The sequence below is a fragment of the Poromitra crassiceps genome (assembly GCF_964638095.1).
Source record: "Poromitra crassiceps genome assembly, chromosome: 3".
In the NCBI taxonomy this organism is placed as follows: Eukaryota; Metazoa; Chordata; class Actinopteri; order Beryciformes; family Melamphaidae; genus Poromitra; species Poromitra crassiceps.
In genome coordinates this window covers 14,662,094-14,683,866 of record NC_139625.1, presented here as the reverse complement: position 1 = coordinate 14,683,866, position 21,773 = coordinate 14,662,094, and the positions used below count along the sequence as shown (strand labels likewise).

The following is a 21,773-nucleotide window of genomic DNA, read 5'->3' as shown; positions in this document are numbered from 1 at the left end:
CCTGCCTTTAAATGCAAGTCATACTCGTGTTTAGGTCAATGGAAAGTGTAGGACACAAATCAGACAGGTTGCATTTGAATTGAATGCATTTTTTATATTTTTATATTTTATATTATATTTTTATATTGATCATTTTGAAGGATGATGCCACCGTTGGCGACGATGACGAAAATAAGTGACGTCACTTGGGCAACTGTGATGTCATTGATGTGGCATGAGTTATGTCACTTGAACAGTTGTGACGTCATCAGTGGGTGGTGGTACATATAGCAGAGGATAGAATGTCGATCGAGAATGTAGGGAAACAGTTGATGGATGATCCAGAAGAAGGCGGTAAAGCAACATTAACAGGCAATGTACACCAGATACGGTACGGCTGCGTTGCGGATCTGGCAAAACTGATGGATCGACTCTCGCCCATGTTATTTGATGGGCGATACGTGCGGTACGGAAAAATTACGCCCCCGTTCTATTTTTGTCGGATCCCGCATACATCTGACAGATTACATGAGTGTGGGTCTGTTCGCAGCCGTACCACATCTGTTCCGGAGGCAGTGTACATTAGCCCTTAGGATGCCAACTGCCATAAAACACCAAGAAGAAGAAGACACTAGTCCAGTGGTTCCCAACCTTTTTACACCAAGTACCACCTGAGAAAGTAGTTGGCTCTCCAAGTACCACCATATGACCGACGTTAAAATACAGTCTATTCAGCTATGCACAGTTCACGCAGGAGGCAAATTTATTCCAACCTGCAGCCTATGTGCAACCTGCAGCAGCTGCACTTGTGCTGGGTTGACTGCTGTCTTCACCTCCTTGTGCTTCATCGTTGCTGCTCTCCTCTAGTACAGCTCTTTTACGATTCCCTCCCGTTTTGATCCACTTTAGCATCCCTCCTCGTCTTTGTTCACCACTTGTGTAACCATGCGGGGCGGGCAGGTAATTGTGCATGCGCAACAGGTATAGTGTCCGTCAGAAACAAATATTTGTTTCTAAATCTCAAGACAACAAAATAAACCTCAATTTCAATGATCACGTTTATTTTCATTCGTAGTATTATTTTGATAGATAAACATGTTTTACAATTGATTTTAAAGTTGGGTTTATTTCATAATTTAAACATTGGGATTCCAGGGATCAAGTACCACCAGCAGGGGGGGGCGCAAGTACCACCTACCTTGAGAAACACTGCCAATAATATTAATAATTATTATTATTATTTCACTTTCACATGTTTGAAAACTACTACTAATGACCACCATGGATTTTGCACACAAAAAAAAAAAAAAATAAAAATAATCACAGAGCCTTCCAAGTACCACCAGCAGGGGGCGCAAGTACCGCGTACCGTAGGTTGGGAACCACTGCACTAGTCAGTTTGAGCTATCAGACAGCGTGCACCAGTTCGGAAGCAAACAGTTTTTTGACCGTACTTCAATCATACTACAACATTGCTCCAACCGTGCTAAGTGAAGGCTAATTGTAGCTTAAAGTCACCTGAAGAATACCTACCTACCTGCATCTACCTGTCCTGGTCCGGTTCCTGTAAACGAAAAGAACAACAAAAATAAACGACGTCAGCCGTGTTCCTGGGGTCTGTTCCTACGATTGAAGACGAGTCAAAGCCCTTTCTGCCACGCTGAGTGAAAAGAAGATTTAACAACATCAATAAAGAACCTGAAATTCCGCTGCTACAGAAATGATACGAAGCAAGAATCTCTCCCAGCCACAAAGCTCAGCAGCGCTTCTTGAAGCCTGGAGGGGGAAACGAGTGTTGTGCAAATCACATTAGCTACACTTCTGTTGTGCTGCGGCTCATACAAAAGAGGTGATTAGCATTAACAACATGCTTAGAGACAGCGGGAAACTTAATTAGGCTAGACAAAGAACGCAGCATCCAACGGCCTTTATCCTCTCTTTAGACATGCTGCTGAAAGAGGCATTTTGAATCAGAAGAAGAAGAAGATGGTGATGATCCCCCCACTTGTTCTTTCTCCACTTGTCCACTATGTTTACCCAGTCATCCCTTTAGAGCACCTTTAGCATGAATATCTATATGAGATCTGACAGCTCAGGCTCTGGGGTCCATCTATCTCGAATACAATCTCTGTGCGCCTCCCACCAGCTCTCACACGGTCACACAGAATATCTACCGGGATATGGAATATACGATGTGCAGAAAAAACAACAACTAGACCATCTTGCGATTCGTGACAAACGAATTTGAGCCAGGGGCGTACGGGTGGGATGGGGGGCAGCCCCCTTGCTCGGATCATGGTCAGTTCTGAACTCGACCTTAGCGATAGCGTCAAATTGACGCTATCGCTTTAGCAAAATCGTGGGCGGGGGCAATGTGTGTGGGGGCGGTAAGGTTTCGTGACTGCATCTGGCACGGTTTTGATGCTATATCGCGTTCGCAAAATCGTGGGGTGGCCGACCCCCTTGGTTGGATCTCGGCCATTTTCGAAGTCGACCTTAATTCTTATGTCAACTACATGCACGTAAAGTTCCGTGACTGCACCTTGTATGCTTTTGACGCTATTGCGTTTTCAAAAATCTGTCCACAGACAGACAGACAGACATACCTGGCGACGTACTCAAAACGGCCTTTGTGGTAGTTCCCGCTACAATAGGTGACACCAGGACCACATTTTACCATGATGAGACACAAACACACACACACACACACACACACACACACACTCAGGAGGTGAAAACAATACCAGCCGACGCTGTTGCGGCTGGTTAAAAAAAAAAAAAAAGAAAAGATAATCAAGGTATTTTGCATTTTGCTGCATCAGGCCTCAAAATACTCTCCCAAAAAGACAAACCTGTTCAGACAGTTCTGCAGCATTTGGATCTGGCCCCGCTGTGCTGCGCCTAGCATTTCATTGGATCTATAGAAGTGCACGTATATCCAAGATGGCAGCAGCGGGGACAGATGAGGTATGAACTGGGGCTGCTGTGCTGTCAGGCCCGTGGTCATGGAGCCGCAGAGTGGGCAGCGTGCCATGCTGGGAGGAGGAGACGGCGGGGGGACGCCTCCCGTTCACACCGCGCACACGGGGGGGGGGGGGGGGACGCCTCCCGTTCACACCGCGCACACGGGGGGGGGGGGGGGGGGGGGGGGGGGACGCCTCCCGTTCACACCGCGCACACGGGCTCAGGGCTCTGAGGGGCCGCCAGAGCGGGAGGTCAGCCCCGCTAATGGGCTCATATGTTGTGGAAAAGAGGGATAGAGTGGCATAGAGAGAGAGAGAGAGAGAGAGAGATGCAGGGGAAAGTGCGGGGGTTGGATGGAGTAAGGAAGGATGCGGATGGAGGGTGTGATGTGATGGAGGGTGGGAGGGAGGGTGTGATGCGGGGCAGAGTTGACATGGGGCTTTGTGCTGGGTTGGTCATTAGAGATGAGACCGGGGCTGAAACAAAGGCACATACACTTTCACTGCTCCACCTTTACAGCAGAGCCAGCAGGTCTTATCTGACTCAAACAGCAGTCTCTCTCTCTCTCCCTCCCTCTCTCTCTCTCTCTCTCTCTCTCTCTCTCTCTCTCTCTCTCTCCCTCCCTCTCTCTCCCTCTCTCTCTCTCTCTCTCTCTCTCTCTCTCTCTCTCTCTCTCTCTCTCTCTCTCTCTCTCTCTCTCTCTGTATGCACAGTATTAGGGACGCACCGATATATTGGCCGTATATCGGTATCGGCCGATATCGGCCTTGTTCACTGCAGTCGATTGCAATGGCCGATATTTAGATATTCAGTTGGGTCACATAATTGGTTGCTTGTTTGTTTCATAATAATTACATTAGAGTATGATTGAATTTGTGCTCATTCAAAGATAGTGTGATGAAGGGCTCAAAAGACTTCAACACAGGCTAGTTATTTGTTTACAATGAAGATTTATTTGTTTCCCTGTAAAAACAAAAAGAGAAAAAAAGCATAAAAAACACATCGGTATCGGCTATCGGCCAAATTGTTATTTGAAACATCGGTATGGGCAATCTGTGCATCCCTACACACAGTATGTTTATGATGTATTATGTCACGTCCAGCATGTGTCTCTGTGACACCTCTGTGGACCTGCCTGTATATTCCCTGCCTACCAACACGAGGGTCGCAGGTTCGAGCCCCCGTGTTACCTCCTGCTTGGTCGGGCGCCCACACAGGCGCAATTGGCCGTGTCTGCGTGTGGCAAGCCGGATTAGGTGTATGTGTCCTGGTTGCTGCACTAGCGCCTCCTCTGGTCGGTCGGGGCGCCTGTTCGGGGGGGGCAGGGGGTTGAACTGGGGGAATAGCATGATCCTCCCACGCGATAAGTCCTGCCGGTGACGTCCTCGCTGTCAGGTGAAAAGAAGCAGGTGGTGACTGCACATGTATCGGAGGAAGCATCTAGTCCACAGCTCTCCACCAGATCAGCAGAGGGGGTGGGAATTCGGCCGGGGGGGAATTGTGAGATCCTGAAAGACAAGACAGAAAAACAAAGATGAGACATTGCATTGTGTCTGGTAGTCATGGTCAACAAGTACGTGTGCTGGTAGGTCGTCATGGCAACATGGTGGCACCGCTAACCTCACCCTGTCTCTCTTTTTGTTTGTGTTTCCATCAGGGAGCGAAGCCGCGACCGACACAAGTCCCGCAGTAAAGACAGCCGCTCGGAGAAGTCGGTAACCATTAACGCACCGCCGGCAGAGCCGCTGCTGCTGGGTGACTCCAGCGTTCGGGGTGAGGAGGTCCAGGTAGGACTCTGCACCCTGTGAACACACACACACACACACACACACACACACACACACACACACCTCCTCCATCACCAAACCATGACCCAGCCCCTACCACAGACTCTGCTATTACACAACAACCCCACAATGACCATACACTGATCCTTAAACCAACCAGAGTCACTTAGCAAAACTATTCTTCAATGCCACACCACTAGTCTCACTACCACCTCCACCCAGCTAACCCAACGGTTCCTCACAATCACTGCACATCTGATCTCCTCACATCCAATCTACTCGTGCCTTCAGATGACCGCTGTGATCCTGCAAGTGTGTTTCACAAGGGACTGAGAGCACAACAGATGAATCAGTCAGTCGTCAAAATGAGGTGGAATGATAATTGTGTTTATCTGCCTGGGCTTGGACAGGCCATCTGGCATTTCAGGGCAAAAGCCAGAAGGGCCGGTCCACTTTTGGCAAGGTCTGGGGGGGGTGTCCCTTTCATCAGGAAGTGGATTGGTGAGAAATATTTGTGACAGGATGCAGCAGGCTGGGAGCCTGGGGCTGCTTCTCTGGTCATCACAACATCAGCTCTTCCCTTGTGTCAGAGGCAACATCAGCTCTTCTCTTGTGTCAGAGGCAACATCAGCTCTTCTCTTGTGTCAGAGGCAACATCAGCTCTTCTCTTGTGTCAGAGGCAACATCAGCTCTTCTCTTGTGTCAGAGGCAACATCAGCTCTTCTCTTGTGTCAGAGGCAACATCAGCTCTTCTCTTGTGTCAGAGGCAACATCAGCTCTTCTCTTGTGTCAGAGGCAACATCAGCTCTTCTCTTGTGTCAGAGGCAACATCAGCTCTTCTCTTGTGTCAGAGGCAACATCAGCTCTTCTCTTGTGTCAGAGGCAACATCAGCTCTTCTCTTGTGTCAGAGGGAAGCGCTTGATTTAAGGGAGCAGGTGGGTCAGAGATACAGGCCGGTGCAAGGTGGAGAAGTGGCTTCAGCGGCCCCCGCCAAAATGGACCAGACCAAAAAACTCTCAGAAATCAAATGCAGAGTTTGACGTCTGTGAGAGCAAGACCACAACAATGGATTACAGAATGGAGTATTTGTTGAAAGAGAAGTATAAGGTTGGGTGACTTGGGGTCAGTCTTTTGTATTGTGTGTGTGTGTGTGTGTGTGTGTGTGTGTGTGTGTGTGTGTGTGTGTGTGTGTGTGTGTGTGTGTGTGTGTGTGTGGCGTACATGTGACTGTTATCACCTGATGAAATGATGAGCCCAACATTTGCTGAAAGCAATGCACAGGAACATCAGGATATGTTTGGCCACAGGCCAACACTGTGTTTGTGCCAGATAGACAGTCTGACTCACATAGATCTACAACACTGTGTTTGTGCCAGGTAGACAGTCTGACTCACATAGATCTACAACACTGTGTTTGTGCCAGGTAGACAGTCTGACTCACATAGATCTACAACACTGTGTTTGTGCCAGATAGACAGTCTGACTCACATAGATCTACAACACTGTGTTTGTGCCAGGTAGACAGTCTGACTCACATAGATCTACAACACTGTGTTTGTGCCAGATAGACAGTCTGACTCACATAGATCTACAACACTGTGTTTGTGCCAGGTAGACAGTCTGACTCACATAGATCTACAACACTGTGTTTGTGCCAGGTAGACAGTCTGACTCACATAGATCTACAACACTGTGTTTGTGCCAGGTAGACAGTCTGACTCACATAGATCTACAACACTGTGTTTGTGCCAGATAGACAGTCTGACTCACATAGATCTACAACACTGTGTTTGTGCCAGGTAGACAGTCTGACTCACATAGATCTACAACACTGTGTTTGTGCCAGATAGACAGTCTGACTCACATAGATCTACAACACTGTGTTTGTGCCAGGTAGACAGTCTGACTCACATAGATCTACAACACTGTGTTTGTGCCAGGTAGACAGTCTGACTCACATAGATCTACAACACTGTGTTTGTGCCAGGTAGACAGTCTGACTCACATAGATCTACAACACTGTGTTTGTGCCAGGTAGACAGTCTGACTCACATAGATCTACAACACTGTGTTTGTGCCAGGTAGACAGTCTGACTCACATAGATCTACAACACTGTGTTTGTGCCAGATAGACAGTCTGACTCACATAGATCTACAACACTGTGTTTGTGCCAGGTAGACAGTCTGACTCACATAGATCTACAACACTGTGTTTGTGCCAGGTAGACAGTCTGACTCACATAGATCTACAACACTGTGTTTGTGCCAGGTAGACAGTCTGACTCACATAGATCTACAACACTGTGTTTGTGCCAGGTAGACAGTCTGACTCACATAGATCTACAACACTGTGTTTGTGCCAGGTAGACAGTCTGACTCACATAGATCTACAACACTGTGTTTGTGCCAGGTAGACAGTCTGACTCACATAGATCTACAACACTGTGTTTGTGCCAGATAGACAGTCTGACTCACATAGATCTACAACACTGTGTTTGTGCCAGGTAGACAGTCTGACTCACATAGATCTACAACACTGTGTTTGTGCCAGGTAGACAGTCTGACTCACATAGATCTACAACACTGTGTTTGTGCCAGGTAGACAGTCTGACTCACATAGATCTACAACACTGTGTTTGTGCCAGATAGACAGTCTGACTCACATAGATCTACAACACTGTGTTTGTGCCAGATAGACAGTCTGACTCACATAGATCTACAACACTGTGTTTGTGCCAGGTAGACAGTCTGACTCACATAGATCTACAACACTGTGTTTGTGCCAGGTAGACAGTCTGACTCACATAGATCTACAACACTGTGTTTGTGCCAGATAGACAGTCTGACTCACATAGATCTACAACACTGTGTTTGTGCCAGGTAGACAGTCTGACTCACATAGATCTACAACACTGTGTTTGTGCCAGATAGACAGTCTGACTCACATAGATCTACAACACTGTGTTTGTGCCAGATAGACAGTCTGACTCACATAGATCTACAACACTGTGTTTGTGCCAGATAGACAGTCTGACTCATATAGATCTCCTACAACACTGTGTTTGTGCCAGGTAGACAGTCTGACTCACATAGATCTACAACACTGTGTTTGTGCCAGATAGACAGTCTGACTCACATAGATCTACAACACTGTGTTTGTGCCAGATAGACAGTCTGACTCACATAGATCTACAACACTGTGTTTGTGCCAGATAGACAGTCTGACTCACATAGATCTACAACACTGTGTTTGTGCCAGATAGACAGTCTGACTCACATAGATCTACAACACTGTGTTTGTGCCAGATAGACAGTCTGACTCACATAGATCTACAACACTGTGTTTGTGCCAGATAGACAGTCTGACTCACATAGATCTACAACACTGTGTTTGTGCCAGGTAGACAGTCTGACTCACATAGATCTACAACACTGTGTTTGTGCCAGATAGACAGTCTGACTCACATAGATCTACAACACTGTGTTTGTGCCAGATAGACAGTCTGACTCACATAGATCTACAACACTGTGTTTGTGCCAGATAGACAGTCTGACTCACATAGATCTACAACACTGTGTTTGTGCCAGATAGACAGTCTGACTCACATAGATCTACAACACTGTTTTTGTGCCAGATAGACAGTCTGACTCACATAGATCTACAACACTGTTTTTGTGCCAGATAGACAGTCTGACTCACATAGATCTACAACACTGTGTTTGTGCCAGGTAGACAGTCTGACTCACATAGATCTACAACACTGTGTTTGTGCCAGATAGACAGTCTGACTCACATAGATCTACAACACTGTGTTTGTGCCAGATAGACAGTCTGACTCACATAGATCTACAACACTGTGTTTGTGCCAGATAGACAGTCTGACTCACATAGATCTACAACACTGTGTTTGTGCCAGATAGACAGTCTGACTCACATAGATCTACAACACTGTTTTTGTGCCAGATAGACAGTCTGACTCACATAGATCTACAACACTGTTTTTGTGCCAGATAGACAGTCTGACTCACATAGATCTACAACACTGTGTTTGTGCCAGATAGACAGTCTGACTCACATAGATCTGCAACACTGTGTTTGTGCCAGGTAGACAGTCTGACTCACATAGATCTACAACACTGTGTTTGTGCCAGGTAGACAGTCTGACTCACATAGATCTACAACACTGTGTTTGTGCCAGGTAGACAGTCTGACTCACATAGATCTACAACACTGTGTTTGTGCCAGATAGACAGTCTGACTCACATAGATCTACAACACTGTGTTTGTGCCAGATAGACAGTCTGACTCACATAGATCTACAACACTGTTTTTGTGCCAGGTAGACAGTCTGAATCACATAGATCTACAACACTGTGTTTGTGCCAGATAGACAGTCTGACTCACATAGATCTACAACACTGTGTTTGTGCCAGATAGACAGTCTGACTCACATAGATCTACAACACTGTGTTTGTGCCAGATAGACAGTCTGACTCACATATATCTCCTACAACACTGTGTTTGTGCCAGGTAGACAGTCTGACTCACATATATCTCCTACAACACTGTTTTTGTGCCAGATAGACAGTCTGACTCAAATAGATCTCCTACAACACTGTGTTTGTGCCAGGTAGACAGTCTGACTCACATAGATCTCCTACAACACTGTTTTTGTGCCAGGTAGACAGTCTGACTCACATAGATCTCCTACAACACTGTGTTTGTGCCAGGTAGACAGTCTGACTCAGATCTCCTACAACACTGTTTTTGTGCCAGGTAGACAGTCTGACTCACATAGATCTCCTACAACACTGTGTTTGTGCCAGGTAGACAGTCTGACTCACATAGATCTCCTACAACACTGTGTTTGTGCCAGGTAGACAGTCTGACTCATATATATCTCCTATATCAGCTGATTGAGAGCTTGGTCAGACAGCCATTATGGTTCTCAGATTGAGGCAACGCCATAAAGGTAGTACAGATATTGCTGTGGTAGTTAGTTGGACAGATTGGCTGCTGGTGGGGGTGAAATACCAGGTTGGTGGGACCCGAGGGATACGTGAGTTCTGGATCCAATAACAATAACCATGGAAGAAAATTAATAATATCCAATATATCTTCCCGTGTTTGTTTTTTTGTTTTTTGTTTTTTTTGGCATTGTTGTGCAATATTCATCTTTATAATTCCAATACGAATCCTATTCTAAAGTACTCGTACTCATCTCTATTCTAAAGTACTCGTACTCATCTATTCTAAAGTACTCGTACTCATCTCTATTCTAAAGTACTCGTACTCATCTATTCTAAAGTACTCGTACTCATCTATTCTAAAGTACTCGTACTCCTCTATTCTAAAGTACTCGTACTCATCTCTATTCTAAAGTACTCGTACTCCTCTATTCTAAAGTACTCGTACTCATCTCTATTCTAAAGTACTCGTACTCCTCTATTCTAAAGTACTCGTACTCATCTCTATTCTAAAGTACTCGTACTCCTCTATTCTAAAGTACTCGTACTCCTCTATTCTAAAGTACTCGTACTCATCTATTCTAAAGTACTCGTACTCCTCTATTCTAAAGTACTCATACTTATTTCTATTCTAAAGTACTCGTACTCATCTCGGATCTTGTCTTGATTTTCATTCTTCCCAAAGGTCGATTGTGCATAAAATCTGACAATATTAAAAAAAATAACCTTAAAGTCGAGGTGAACCGGGACGGAATGCACTAGCGTGAGCGTCGGAGACTGAAAACAAATTGAGAGGCGGACCATATACGTGTCGATGATTTGATTTGACAATTCTGTCGACTCGCTTTGGTATTGGTCAATCATGGCGTGTTCCACCCCCAAATCGAGTGCGATTCAGCGTGTTGTCGTGCTATGCGAGTGGGATCCGCGGAGTACCAGGCAGCCACCTGCTTCGTGCGGAGCGAGCGGACAATCCGATGCATGGGTGCTGCCCGCCCGCCTAGAATCTCCGACGTGCGACCCCTGACAACCACGCTCTCAAGCGCGCGCCATTTACGCTATTTCTGTAAATACGATATTCCTGGAATGCGTGTTTTAACGAGCCAGTTACATTACTTTGCATTCTTAGAGATTATAGTTTTTGTTTTTTGTTTCTAACAATTGGCCAAGTTAGTAGTTAGTTTATGGGATAGGAATTCTGCCAGATGACAGGCACTAGGCGCTATTTTCTACTTAATTTGGAAGAGAAAATTATCCTGAAATAAAGATTTGATTGACATGTGATATGATTGGTTGAAATGGGGTAGAAATGTGATAGTACTAGGTGACGTCAGCAAACTGTACATTACTGCTATCAACGAAATCTTGAAAAATGCACTTTTGATGTGAAAAAGTGTGAAAAACTAAAGAAATTAGATTTTTGTGATTTTTTTTGCATACCCAGGTATTTGAACTAAAAGAAAAGAAAAGAAAAGTAATTTCAGCTCGACTTTAAGTCATTATAAACTTATTGATAAGATTTCCTATTGGCAACATAACTGGAAAGTTGGCAGAAAATATGATTACAATGATGTATATATAGATCAGACTGCAGTACCAGGGCAGAGTTAGTCTCTTCCAGTTGAGCGCTGACGGGCCCAGGCAGCGATGCTGTGAAAAAAGCCTGTGTGGTGGAGTCACAAAGTGCAGTGGCTCCTAACCAGCCCAGCCCAAAGATCTCTCCTCCCTCAAGACTCCATCACACTGACCTGCTTCTGCATGACGCCTGATTCCATGTCTTTCCCACAGCGTTTGATCTCGTTGAGATTGGTTGTTTTGGAAACAGCTATTCAGCTCGGTGGAGGTTGACAGCATGTAGTAGACCTCCAGGCTCCAGGTCAGAATGAGTCCAGAGAATGTCCCCTTTTTCTTCTGCCTGTCCCTTTGCTGGCTCAGGCCATGGAGTTTGTTAGTAGTGTGTGTACCAGGGGTTTCACAGACTAGTCGACTCTCAAAACAGTAGTCGGCAGAATCAGAATTATTTTATTCTGCCATAGTATGTTTGCACATACACGGAAATTGTCTTGGTGTAGATTAGAAGGTACACACGTTACATGAGATATAAATCACTCAGTACGGTACAAAGAAAAATACAATAATGCAATAAATATGCATAAGTTTAAACATTATACAAGATATGTATTGAGTATTTACAGCCAAATGTGGCAGAGTACAAATTTAGCAAGGCAAAGTGACGGTTACAGTACAAGGTTGGCAGTAGTACGGTTTCCAGAGTTGACAATTTTAGCAAAGATATATACACGATACAAATAAGAGGTAACAGGTGCTATTCACAGGTTATACGCATGAATTACATTGTATTGCACATGTTTAACTGCCAAGGGAGGTGGGAGGTGCAACATCAGTGCAGGAGCTGTGTGTGTGTGTGTGTGTGTGTGTGTGTGTGTGTGTGTGTGTGTGTGTGTGTGTGTGTGTGTGTGTGTGTGTGTGTGTGTGTGTGCTTGACGTGTGTGTGTGTGCGTGCATGACGTGTGTGTGTGTGTGTGTGTGTGTGACTAACAGAGTGCGGGGGGGGGGAGAGAGGTTTGGAAGTCTCAGAGTCAGTGGGGGGCAGGGGGCTTGTTTGTGAGCCTCACAGCCGTGGGATAGAAACTGTTCAGGTAGCGTGAGGTTCTGGTCCTGATAGACCGGAACCTTTTTCAGAGTGGAAGTCTTTGGAAAAGATGGTGACCAGGATGGGAGGGGTCGGCGATGAGATCTTTCCTGCCTGCTTCTTGGTCCTGCCATGGTACAGGTCCTGGAGAGACAGCATGGTGCTCAGTAACGCTCAAGACCAAGAGGCAGAGAGAAACATGGATGCTTGATAGATCAACTCTTCAGCAGCAATGTAAGGCTAACCTACCACAGCAGTTCCAGCACTATGCATAACCATTTAAAGCTACACCTGGTAGCTTCAACGTTAGCAAGGGGAAACCACGACAAAGTGAACAAAGTAGCCAGATGACAACAATCGTGTTCTACATCATACCATGTTAAATAGACAGAATTTAGGAAAGCCTCCAGCCACCCCTGCAGAAAGCAGTTGCGTTGTTACTGCAGTCAAGCAGTATCTCCTGCTCAGACAAGCCTGCTGCGTTTAGTCCAATCAGATCGCAGCTCAGTTGTAAACAGCCTCTCAGAGCCAATCGAAGACTCACGTGCCCCCAGATTGGCCCCGCCTACATTAGTTAACCCTTTACTTGTTGTATTTGAGACCTTTTTGACAAGAATTGATCATTTCTATTGGGTGAACTCAGTCGATGATTACTAAAATGCAGTAGTCGTGAATACTGCAGTGTACAGTGTTGGGAGTAACTCATTACAAAAGTAACATATTACATGTAATATATTACTTTTAGCAGTAACTCAGTAATATAACTTATTACCAATAGGATTTCACTAATATTATACCAGTTACTTTGTCAAGTAACACAAGTTACACATTTATTTATTTTTATTTTTTAATCAAAGCACATTTACCGTAAATTCCGGACTATAAGACGCACCGGTGTATAAGCCGCGGGACCAAAATTGACTATTTTTTTCTTCTATAAGCCGCACCGGACTATAAGCCGCGGGTGTTTTGATGTTTAATTACCATATGAAAGGGTTCGTGCACAGAGAGGAATGTCGGGAAAGAGATCGCTGTTTGGGGAAGCTCCCATTTATTAACATTTCAACAAAACAAAACAAAAGTCAGGTCACTAATCCCCAGACAAAATCACACAACAATAGGCTACCGTATATGTGCAGCAAACCTGTAACCAGAGAAGTCAAGTCACTAATCCTCGTCTTCCTCTTCTTCCTGCGTACTGAAACCACCAAAGTCCTCATCTTCAGTGTCGGAAACGAACAGGTTCAGGGTGGCTTCGTCAACCACTCTCCTCTCTCCTTCAGGTGCCATGGCACGAGTCCGATACCTCACGAGTCCGACACCTCACGAGTCCGAAAAAAGAGGCTAACTTCCCCCAGACCCTAACCCAAAACCTAACCTCTCCCACCCCCACGCCTAAACCTAACATCCCCCAGACCCTAACCCAAAACCTAACCTCTCCCACCCCCACGCCTAAACCTAACCTCCCCCAGACCCTAACCCAAAACCATGAGGTGTCGGACTCGTGAGGTATCGGACTCGTGAGGTATCGGACTAGGGGGCAGTCCCCGTGGCGTCATCCTCTTCATCCCGCAGCAGTCCAGCGTTTTGGAACCCGTTGGTAATTGTGGATGTTTTCACACTCCTATAATATTCCGTGATCTTCCTTTGTGTGAATTCGCCGAAGTTTGTGATTTTCTCCTGATAGTCGGGAGGGAGTTGTTCAGTAGTTCTCCCCCGGACGGACAGTCCCTTTTGCCCAGGTTACGCGCGGCTGCTCTGTTTGATCGGCGGCTGCTCTCTTTTAATGCGAGATTGACTGCTTTCAACTTGAAAGCTGCCTCGTGTGAATTTCTGCGTACCTTCCCCATGGTAAGTGAGAGTGTTGCTTCTACTGCTCGTCTTGTTGTGAATATTCCTTGATCTTCCTTTGTGTGAATTCGCCGAAGTTTGTGATTTTCTCCTGGTAGTCGGGGGAGGGAGTTGTTGCCCGAGTGGCCGTTTGCTTACCGTAATTACCATATGTAAGTGGTCACGCACAGAGGGGATTGTCGGGAAGAGATGGCTGTTTGAGGAAGCTCCCATTTACCGTATTACAACATTTCAACAAAACAACATAAAACAACACCACCGTTGTTTATTTTTACAGTGCACACAGTGTCCGCGGTGTGGTGAAAAGAGGGCAAGAGAGGAAATTAAAACAGAAGTGGATTTATAGTTAGAAAGAGTGCTAAAAAAGAGAGATTTTTTTTTTTTTTTTTTTTTTTTCTGAAAAAATCCATAGATAAGACGCACCGTTATATAAGCCGCAGGGGCCAAAAAACGGGAAAAAAGCCGCGGCTTATAGTCCGGAATTTACGGTAAATAAAGATACAATCGTTTCCTAATCAAATTTTGTGTTTTTATGCAAATAACCACTATAGATGATAACACAGGAAAAGGATAACATTTAAAATTTTGGACAGTTTACACTGACTTCAAGACTACTGCTGCTATTTTGGTCAAAGTAATGCAAAAGTAGTGTAATATGTAACGAGTTACTCTACACAGACAGTAATATTGTAAAGTAACGTATTACTTTCAAATGAAAAGTAACTAGTAATATGTAGTATATTACATTTTGAAAGTAACTTGCCCAACACTGGCAGTGTACATACTACATACATACTCACACAGATAACAATCCACTCTGCTCATGATTTGTATTCAAATGACTAAGTGCTGTTGACATTACCCATACAGGCCCGTAGATTAACCACCTTCATATTTCGCTCTTCGTGTCTTATTCATGCCGTGGCCTGCGGGAGTGCTGCTGACAGAGTGGGGAGTGTTTGGCTTTAGTTTGAGTAATCAGGACCACCGATTCTGCTGAGAGAGAGAGAGAGAGGCTCAGCTGTGTGTGTGTGTGTGTGTGTGTCTAGTCTGTCTCAGTCTGTCTCGTGGAGCTCTGCTCATCACTGCACTGTGGGACAGACTCAGAGGCATGGCTGACAGTGCAGCACATGGCAGCAGGCTGGGATGCCCTCACGGGCCGGTTGCACCAACTGGTCTTAACTATGCCTGGTCGTAACTCCTACGTCGGTCTTAGTTAAGACCATGGACTTACGCCTGTTGCACCAACACGGCTTATGTCTGGTCTTAACTATGCTGGTCGTAGCAATGCGCGTCCATGTGAATTGCCAGGGAATGCACCCTGATTGGATGATGTTGCCAAAAATGTGCCTCGCGACCTGCTTGGACCACTGTGCCACTACGCTCTCTCAGCCACTACTGTAAAACACCCTCCCTCCTCCCATCCTCCCTCGCTCCGGGGGAAAAATGGCGGCTATTGAGCAGACAGAGTCAGTCTGAATGAAATTGAATGTAACGTTCCCAATTCTATGTATTAACTTCTAAAAAACTAACGGCAACATTTTGGAAGGCGGGTTAGGTTAACTAGTTAGTTATAATCTAACGTCGTGCTTTCAAAGACGGCGAACTGGCGGTGTTACGACGATGACGGTCAAAAAGGTCTCCGCGGAGATCTCTGTTACAGGCAGGCTCTACGCCTCCTCCTGACGAGGCGTAGGAGTTACGCCTGGTCTTAGTGAAAATAAGGTTTAAGTCGTCTTGGTGCAACCGGCGTAGCTGTTAGGTCGTAAAGTTACGACCAACTTAGCTTAAGACCAGTGTAAGACCAGTTGGTGCAACCAGAGGAGTTTCACATGTCTGTGATGCGTCGCTGATGCCTCCGCCCACCACACAGGGCCGGTTCCAGAACAAGATGACTAGGGATGCATCCTAGATAGGAAGGGGTGCACATGCACGGGCCGACCCGGCCGGCCGCCAGAAGAATGTTATTTTACTAAAAATAATGCATTTTACCATCATTTCAGGTAGAATGATACCAGCCAAGCAAGAATATTTCAAGTGTTTCAAGTGCTTTACTGAAATATTTGGACCATATAATGATAATACAATTATCTCAACCTTAAAAGGTTATATGTAGGTGCCAAAAAGCCATAAATTCACATCAAAGAACAAAGAAAAACAACAATTATAATTCAAGTTTAAACAGTAAGTGTGCAGCTGTAGCATTTATTAAATAAAACAAAAACCTTTTTTTTTCCCCAACTGAGCATGCAGACAATTAAAATAAGGGTGCAATGCGTGCTTTTGCACCCCTGTAAAACCGGGCCTGCCACCACAGGAATTATAAGTCATGTAAATGTGTCGCTAGAGCTGGACACAATATCGATATGATATTGATATCGTGATATGAGACTAGATATCGTCTTAGATTTTGGATATCGTAATATGGTGATTAGAGATGGGATATCGCCGCAGGTATCGGGTGCCGACACTGACGTAATTCGGATTTCGGACTGACATTGCCGACATAGCCTAGTAAGTAGTAGTAGTGAGCTAGTAATGTTAGCAGTTAGCTAACTCAACAACATGAACATGTCCTTAGTTGAAACTTTTGGTGGTATTTTAGTCTATTTTGGGGGTTTTCCCACTTTACCATAGGGGTGTTTTATTTGTCGGTTTGTTGAAATGTTATTTTAATCATTTTGAATGGATCGATTGTTTTGGAAATGTCTGACGGTCTTTATTAATTGTTGAATTAAATATTGTGGTATGATGAACCAGGTAACTAATGCTATGAGATCATTGGTTACCAAACCAAATACTAAATGATGTCACAGTAGGAGGCAGGTGGAGGCTGCAGCTCCTTCTTGGGAGAGTTGCCAAGAGCTCTGGTATCGTTATCGGTATCGTTATCGGCACATATCTAAATTCAGGTACGGAAATCGGATCGGAACTGGAAAGAAGTGGATTGGTGCATCTCTAATGGTGATATGGCCTAAATGTTGTATTTTCCTGCTTTTAAAAGCTGACACAGTAAAGTGATGTCATTTTCTGAACTTACCACAATGTTCTAGCTGTTCCATCATTTGCCTTTACCCACTGAGTCATTTGCACATTGCCAATGATTATTGATCAACAATCTCATTTTCTATTAATATTTAGTAAACGCACTTAATAGTCATCCCCACAATATCGTCACAATATCAATATTGCATGGTGATATTTGATTTGGTCTATATCGCCCAGCCCTATGTGTCGGAGGCACGGCTCTAGTCTAGACTAAGCCAGGCTCATCAATAGATGGTGTTTGTGTGTTTGTGTAAGTGTAAGATGGCACATAGAAGATGCTTCCAAAAGAACAAGTCACATTTAAGATTAGGGGTGGGACAAAATATCGATACTCACGGTATCGCGATATTTCCACTTGCGATACGTTATCGATACACTGGCACCAAGTATCGATATGTTTATAAAAAAATAAATAATAATAAATAAACAGGCTAAAATATTATGCTGTGTGTGTGGTAGTTGAAACATAGTTTCAAGTTGACGTTTATGTTTGTAGTTGAAACAAAAACATAAATACTGTAGGCTACATGAATGGAAATGTTTGATCATTAATATCTACTTTTAGAAATTATATAGGTAGGTAGGTTATATAGGTTTTCTTGTTTTAATAATAATAATAATAAAAAGACTTAATGTGTAACTTTTCCTCCGTGGTATCGAAAATGGTATGAGTGAGTGAGTGAACTCTGAGAGAGTTCATGTCAATTCTGCTAATAAATACATAATACCTGCTTCTTGCCTTTTAGGGGTATTTTTTTCTCTTCAGTTACACAGATATCGTGATGTATCGTAGGTTAAATTTCTTCCAATATATCGATTATCGCAGAATCGCTGTATCGTGATAATATCGTTATCGAGGGCCAAGTATCGTGACCATATCGTATCGTGAGTTACTCCACGATTCCCACCCCTATTTAAGATTGGCGTGAACCACAGGTACACGCGTATTGGAATCCGATTTTTCCATTCATACCTACAACAATCCTCTTCATTGTGGTTGAAAGGGGCCCGGGTGTCCATCCAGTGCTTTGCAGAGATTTCAGTGCCAACAAGCGTAAATGGGTTCTGACTGGTTCCTGTACTGTACCTTGGAATTCAAGAAGCTCACTTGAGCTTCACATAGTCGGTATAATGTCTCAGTCTTCCCCCCCATTGGTGTTTCCAGGCATAAATCTCTCCATACGTTCCCTGTTTAATTGCTTGATATGTTTGAACAGAACTCCTCCGTCAGGTTGCTCCTGCTTGCTCCAGGCTGTAATGCTAATGCGTTAACATGAGAAGTGCACTCTTGATAGTCCCAGACCTCCTGCTCGGAGGAGACTGTGATATCAATAGATATGTGAGGCAGCTCCTGCTGTGCTCCACCTTCCCGGCTGCGTGCTGATCAAGGACAATGGAGGTGGGGGGGACGGCCGTGATGGAGGTATGAGCGAGCATACTATACAAGTGATCAGAGAAATTGGGTGGATTTATCAGTCTGGTGTTATGTTTGTGTGTGTGTAACTGGATATCGGGGCGGGGGGAGGGGGTGGGTGTTGGGTTAGCGAGAGCTGAACTGACGTAGCTCAGGCTAACGCAGCCAGCCAGCTGTGCAGCTTATTAATGTGTTGTGGTTGAGCAGCATTGTGTGAGGTGTCACACATGGAGAAAGGTGATATATTTGGCTAAACCATAAGGCATTCTTTGGGAATTAGCACCCTCCCTGCAACGCCAACAAACAGAAGTTTGTTGGAGAGAGAAACTGGAGCCAGGTTTTATTTATAGGTGTGCGTCAGCGTGTTTGTGCAATAGAGAGGAAGAACGTTAGATTGCCTCTGTGTGTTTGTGTGTGTGTGTGTGTGTGTGTGTGTGTGTGTGTGTGTGTGTTTTTGTGATTTGCATTTAGGCTTGGTGGGAATAAAGTGCACTCACTGCCTGGTGTTTGTGTGTGTGTGTGTTAGTGCGTTTCTGTGTGGTGGTGTGCGCCCCCCTATGGCTACATGTACAGGCTTGATCATATCTGTCGAACTAATTGTGTTTTTGAAGGCACGCTGCTCAGTCCATTACCCCCCGTGTGCTCTCCAGTCTCCAGTAGATGTGTGCATTTGTGCAGAGATCATGTGCTCTCCGGCATGGAAGTAGCGAAAGACTATTTTGGCTAACAATGCGCCTAAAGCAGTCTGTTTTGCATGACTGGCAGCTGATTACGCAAGCTTTGCACTGTAGCTTACATCCAAAAGTTGGACGGTTAACAGCCTCTGATATCCATCATGGTGAGTCCTTCTTGTACGAGTATGCCTCTGATGCATAACAAACTCTCAAGTGAGTCATCTTTTCCTCTTCACTACTCACTACTAACCACTGAGATTGTACTGAAGGTGTTTCAAACCACATGAGAGAGGTGTGTACCTCTAAAATAGACTTTGAGAAAATGGCATCACCGTTCGCGTTGCATGCAGCTGGAGTATCTGCTGAAACAACCGTGATGTGATTATTTATTTATGATCGGGGCAGTCCTACAAAGATGCTTCACTACTAGTCCCCCCTCACTCGTGGTGGTCCCCCCCCCAACCTACCACCCACCATTTCACCTTCCATTCCAGTCCTCTCCTCTCCTCGCCCCCCCCCCCCCCTTCCCCGCAGCTCAGTTCAACCCAATTAAACTCAGCTGCTCGCAGTCTCAGCTGGAGTGGGAGCTCTGTGCGGTAACAGTCAGCGGCGTTCCCGGAGTGCAGGTAGCGCCGCTCTCTCCCCGTGTCGGAGAGGTGCAGAAGGGCGACCATGTCGTCGCCGGGCTCCTGGAGGAGGCAGAGCACCTGCGCTCACGTTTGGGATCCCGTTTGGGTGAGTCCCTCTCGGCTCGCTACCCTCCCTCTCTCCCTCTCCTCTCTCTCTGCGTGAGGCAGAATCCTCTCCTGCATCTTGTCTTTATCCCGGTGTTTTGTGTGCATGTCTGTGTTTGTTTTTTAAGCTGTCATCACCAGCATGCTGCCAGCTTTGTGGGCGGGCTTTGCAGGAGAGAGACCGAAAGCGATTTTGTTGCAACTTCTTGCACCCAGATTTCATCGTTGTTTCTGTGGCCTCAGACTTGAATAATTCCTTACTGGGTTCTGTCTTTGCTTTAGTACGTTAACTCATTCACCGCCAGTTTAGGACTGCCAATATTTAGCACAGGCCAAAGATTTTCATAATTGTTGGTCATCTTTCAAGACCCACAGTAAATTATCTATTAGCACCAGAGTGATTTGCAATACCTCAAAATGAAGATGTACGTCTCTGGGTTCACCAGGGAAAAAAAGTGAGCTTTTAGCATGTTCTGTACTCTACTTATAGCCATTTATATACACCCTGTTTTCCCCCAAAATGTCTCTCTGAGAAAAGAAATTGCAGAAAATGGCATTTATGTATTTATGCACACAATCTCATGCAGAACTCGCTCTCAATTCTTTTATTTTGAACTGTATTGACATCAGACATGTAAATATTATTCGTTAGGACACAAATGACAAAAAAAAAATATATATATATATATATATACACATGAAGTGCTTTTTTTTTACATTCAACAATACAGTTTACTCGGTGTGAGTGAGTGTGCAGACAGACAGACAGACAGACAGACAGACAGACAGACACACCGACAGACAGACAGACAGACAGACAGACAGACAGACAGACAGACAGACACACACACACACACACACACACACACACACACACACACACACGATCCCCCTTTTAGATTTCTAACCCCACATATGATAAGCAATAACCACGCCCTGTGGCGCTGGGATTGGCCAGGAGCAACACTGGAGGGCACGCAGCCCAGCGATTACATGAACCAACTGAATAGCTCTTGAGAAAGGACAGCGGGCTGCTCTGACTCCCGCTTCTGCCTTGTGCCTTGCTGTTGTGTGTTTATTTTGCACCCTTCCTCGTCCATGTCTCCCTGTCATATCCCCTGCTATCTGATCGTTCCCGTTTTCCCCTCGGCTATTCAACACGTCCTCACCGCCCTCGCAAACTGATCGATCATTTCCTCATTCCTCCGATGATCAAACACATCTCTTGATTACTTTCTCCCGGCTGGCACAGAGGAAGGCGACTCCAGCTCGTGCAGCGCGCCGAGGCGCGTTTCAATGGCGTTTCTCCTGTCTGCACAAGGAAGCGTTACCAGTTTTCTGCTTTTCCTCCTGCTCAATTTCAAAACAACAGCTGCGGTATGTGTTTGTTCACGTGTTGTCTTAGATGATAGGGACCTGATACCATGTGACAGGCTGGGGAAGTGTTTAAACTACGCCCTGCAGTAATAAAAACAAAAACACGTCAAACACGTCATTGGCGGGGAGGGCTATTTCTGATAACACGTCAAAGACGTCATTGGCGGTGAATGAGTTAAGGCGTTTTGAAAGCGACGTGTAACGTCATGATTTGAAAGCATCTCTTGGCATCGTAGCAAATGACAGGAAATCGCTTCTTCTCACGCTGGTCTCACTTCAGCCTTCCTGTGAGATCCCATCACACAAGTGGTCACTCGAGACGC

At 45.2% G+C, this 21,773-nt stretch overlaps 1 protein-coding gene across 2 annotated transcripts in view; it reads left to right on the top strand.

The window, feature by feature from the left end:
• Positions 1-21,773, top strand: part of LOC310773737 (vang-like protein 1) — a 111,291-nt gene that overhangs the window by 47,825 nt on the left and 41,693 nt on the right. For both annotated transcript variants that reach the window (XM_083633676.1, XM_083633675.1), the window contains exon 3: positions 4,601-4,730. In XM_083633676.1, the coding sequence (XP_083489802.1) occupies positions 4,601-4,730 (130 nt within the window). The remainder of the gene's footprint in view (positions 1-4,600; positions 4,731-21,773) is intronic.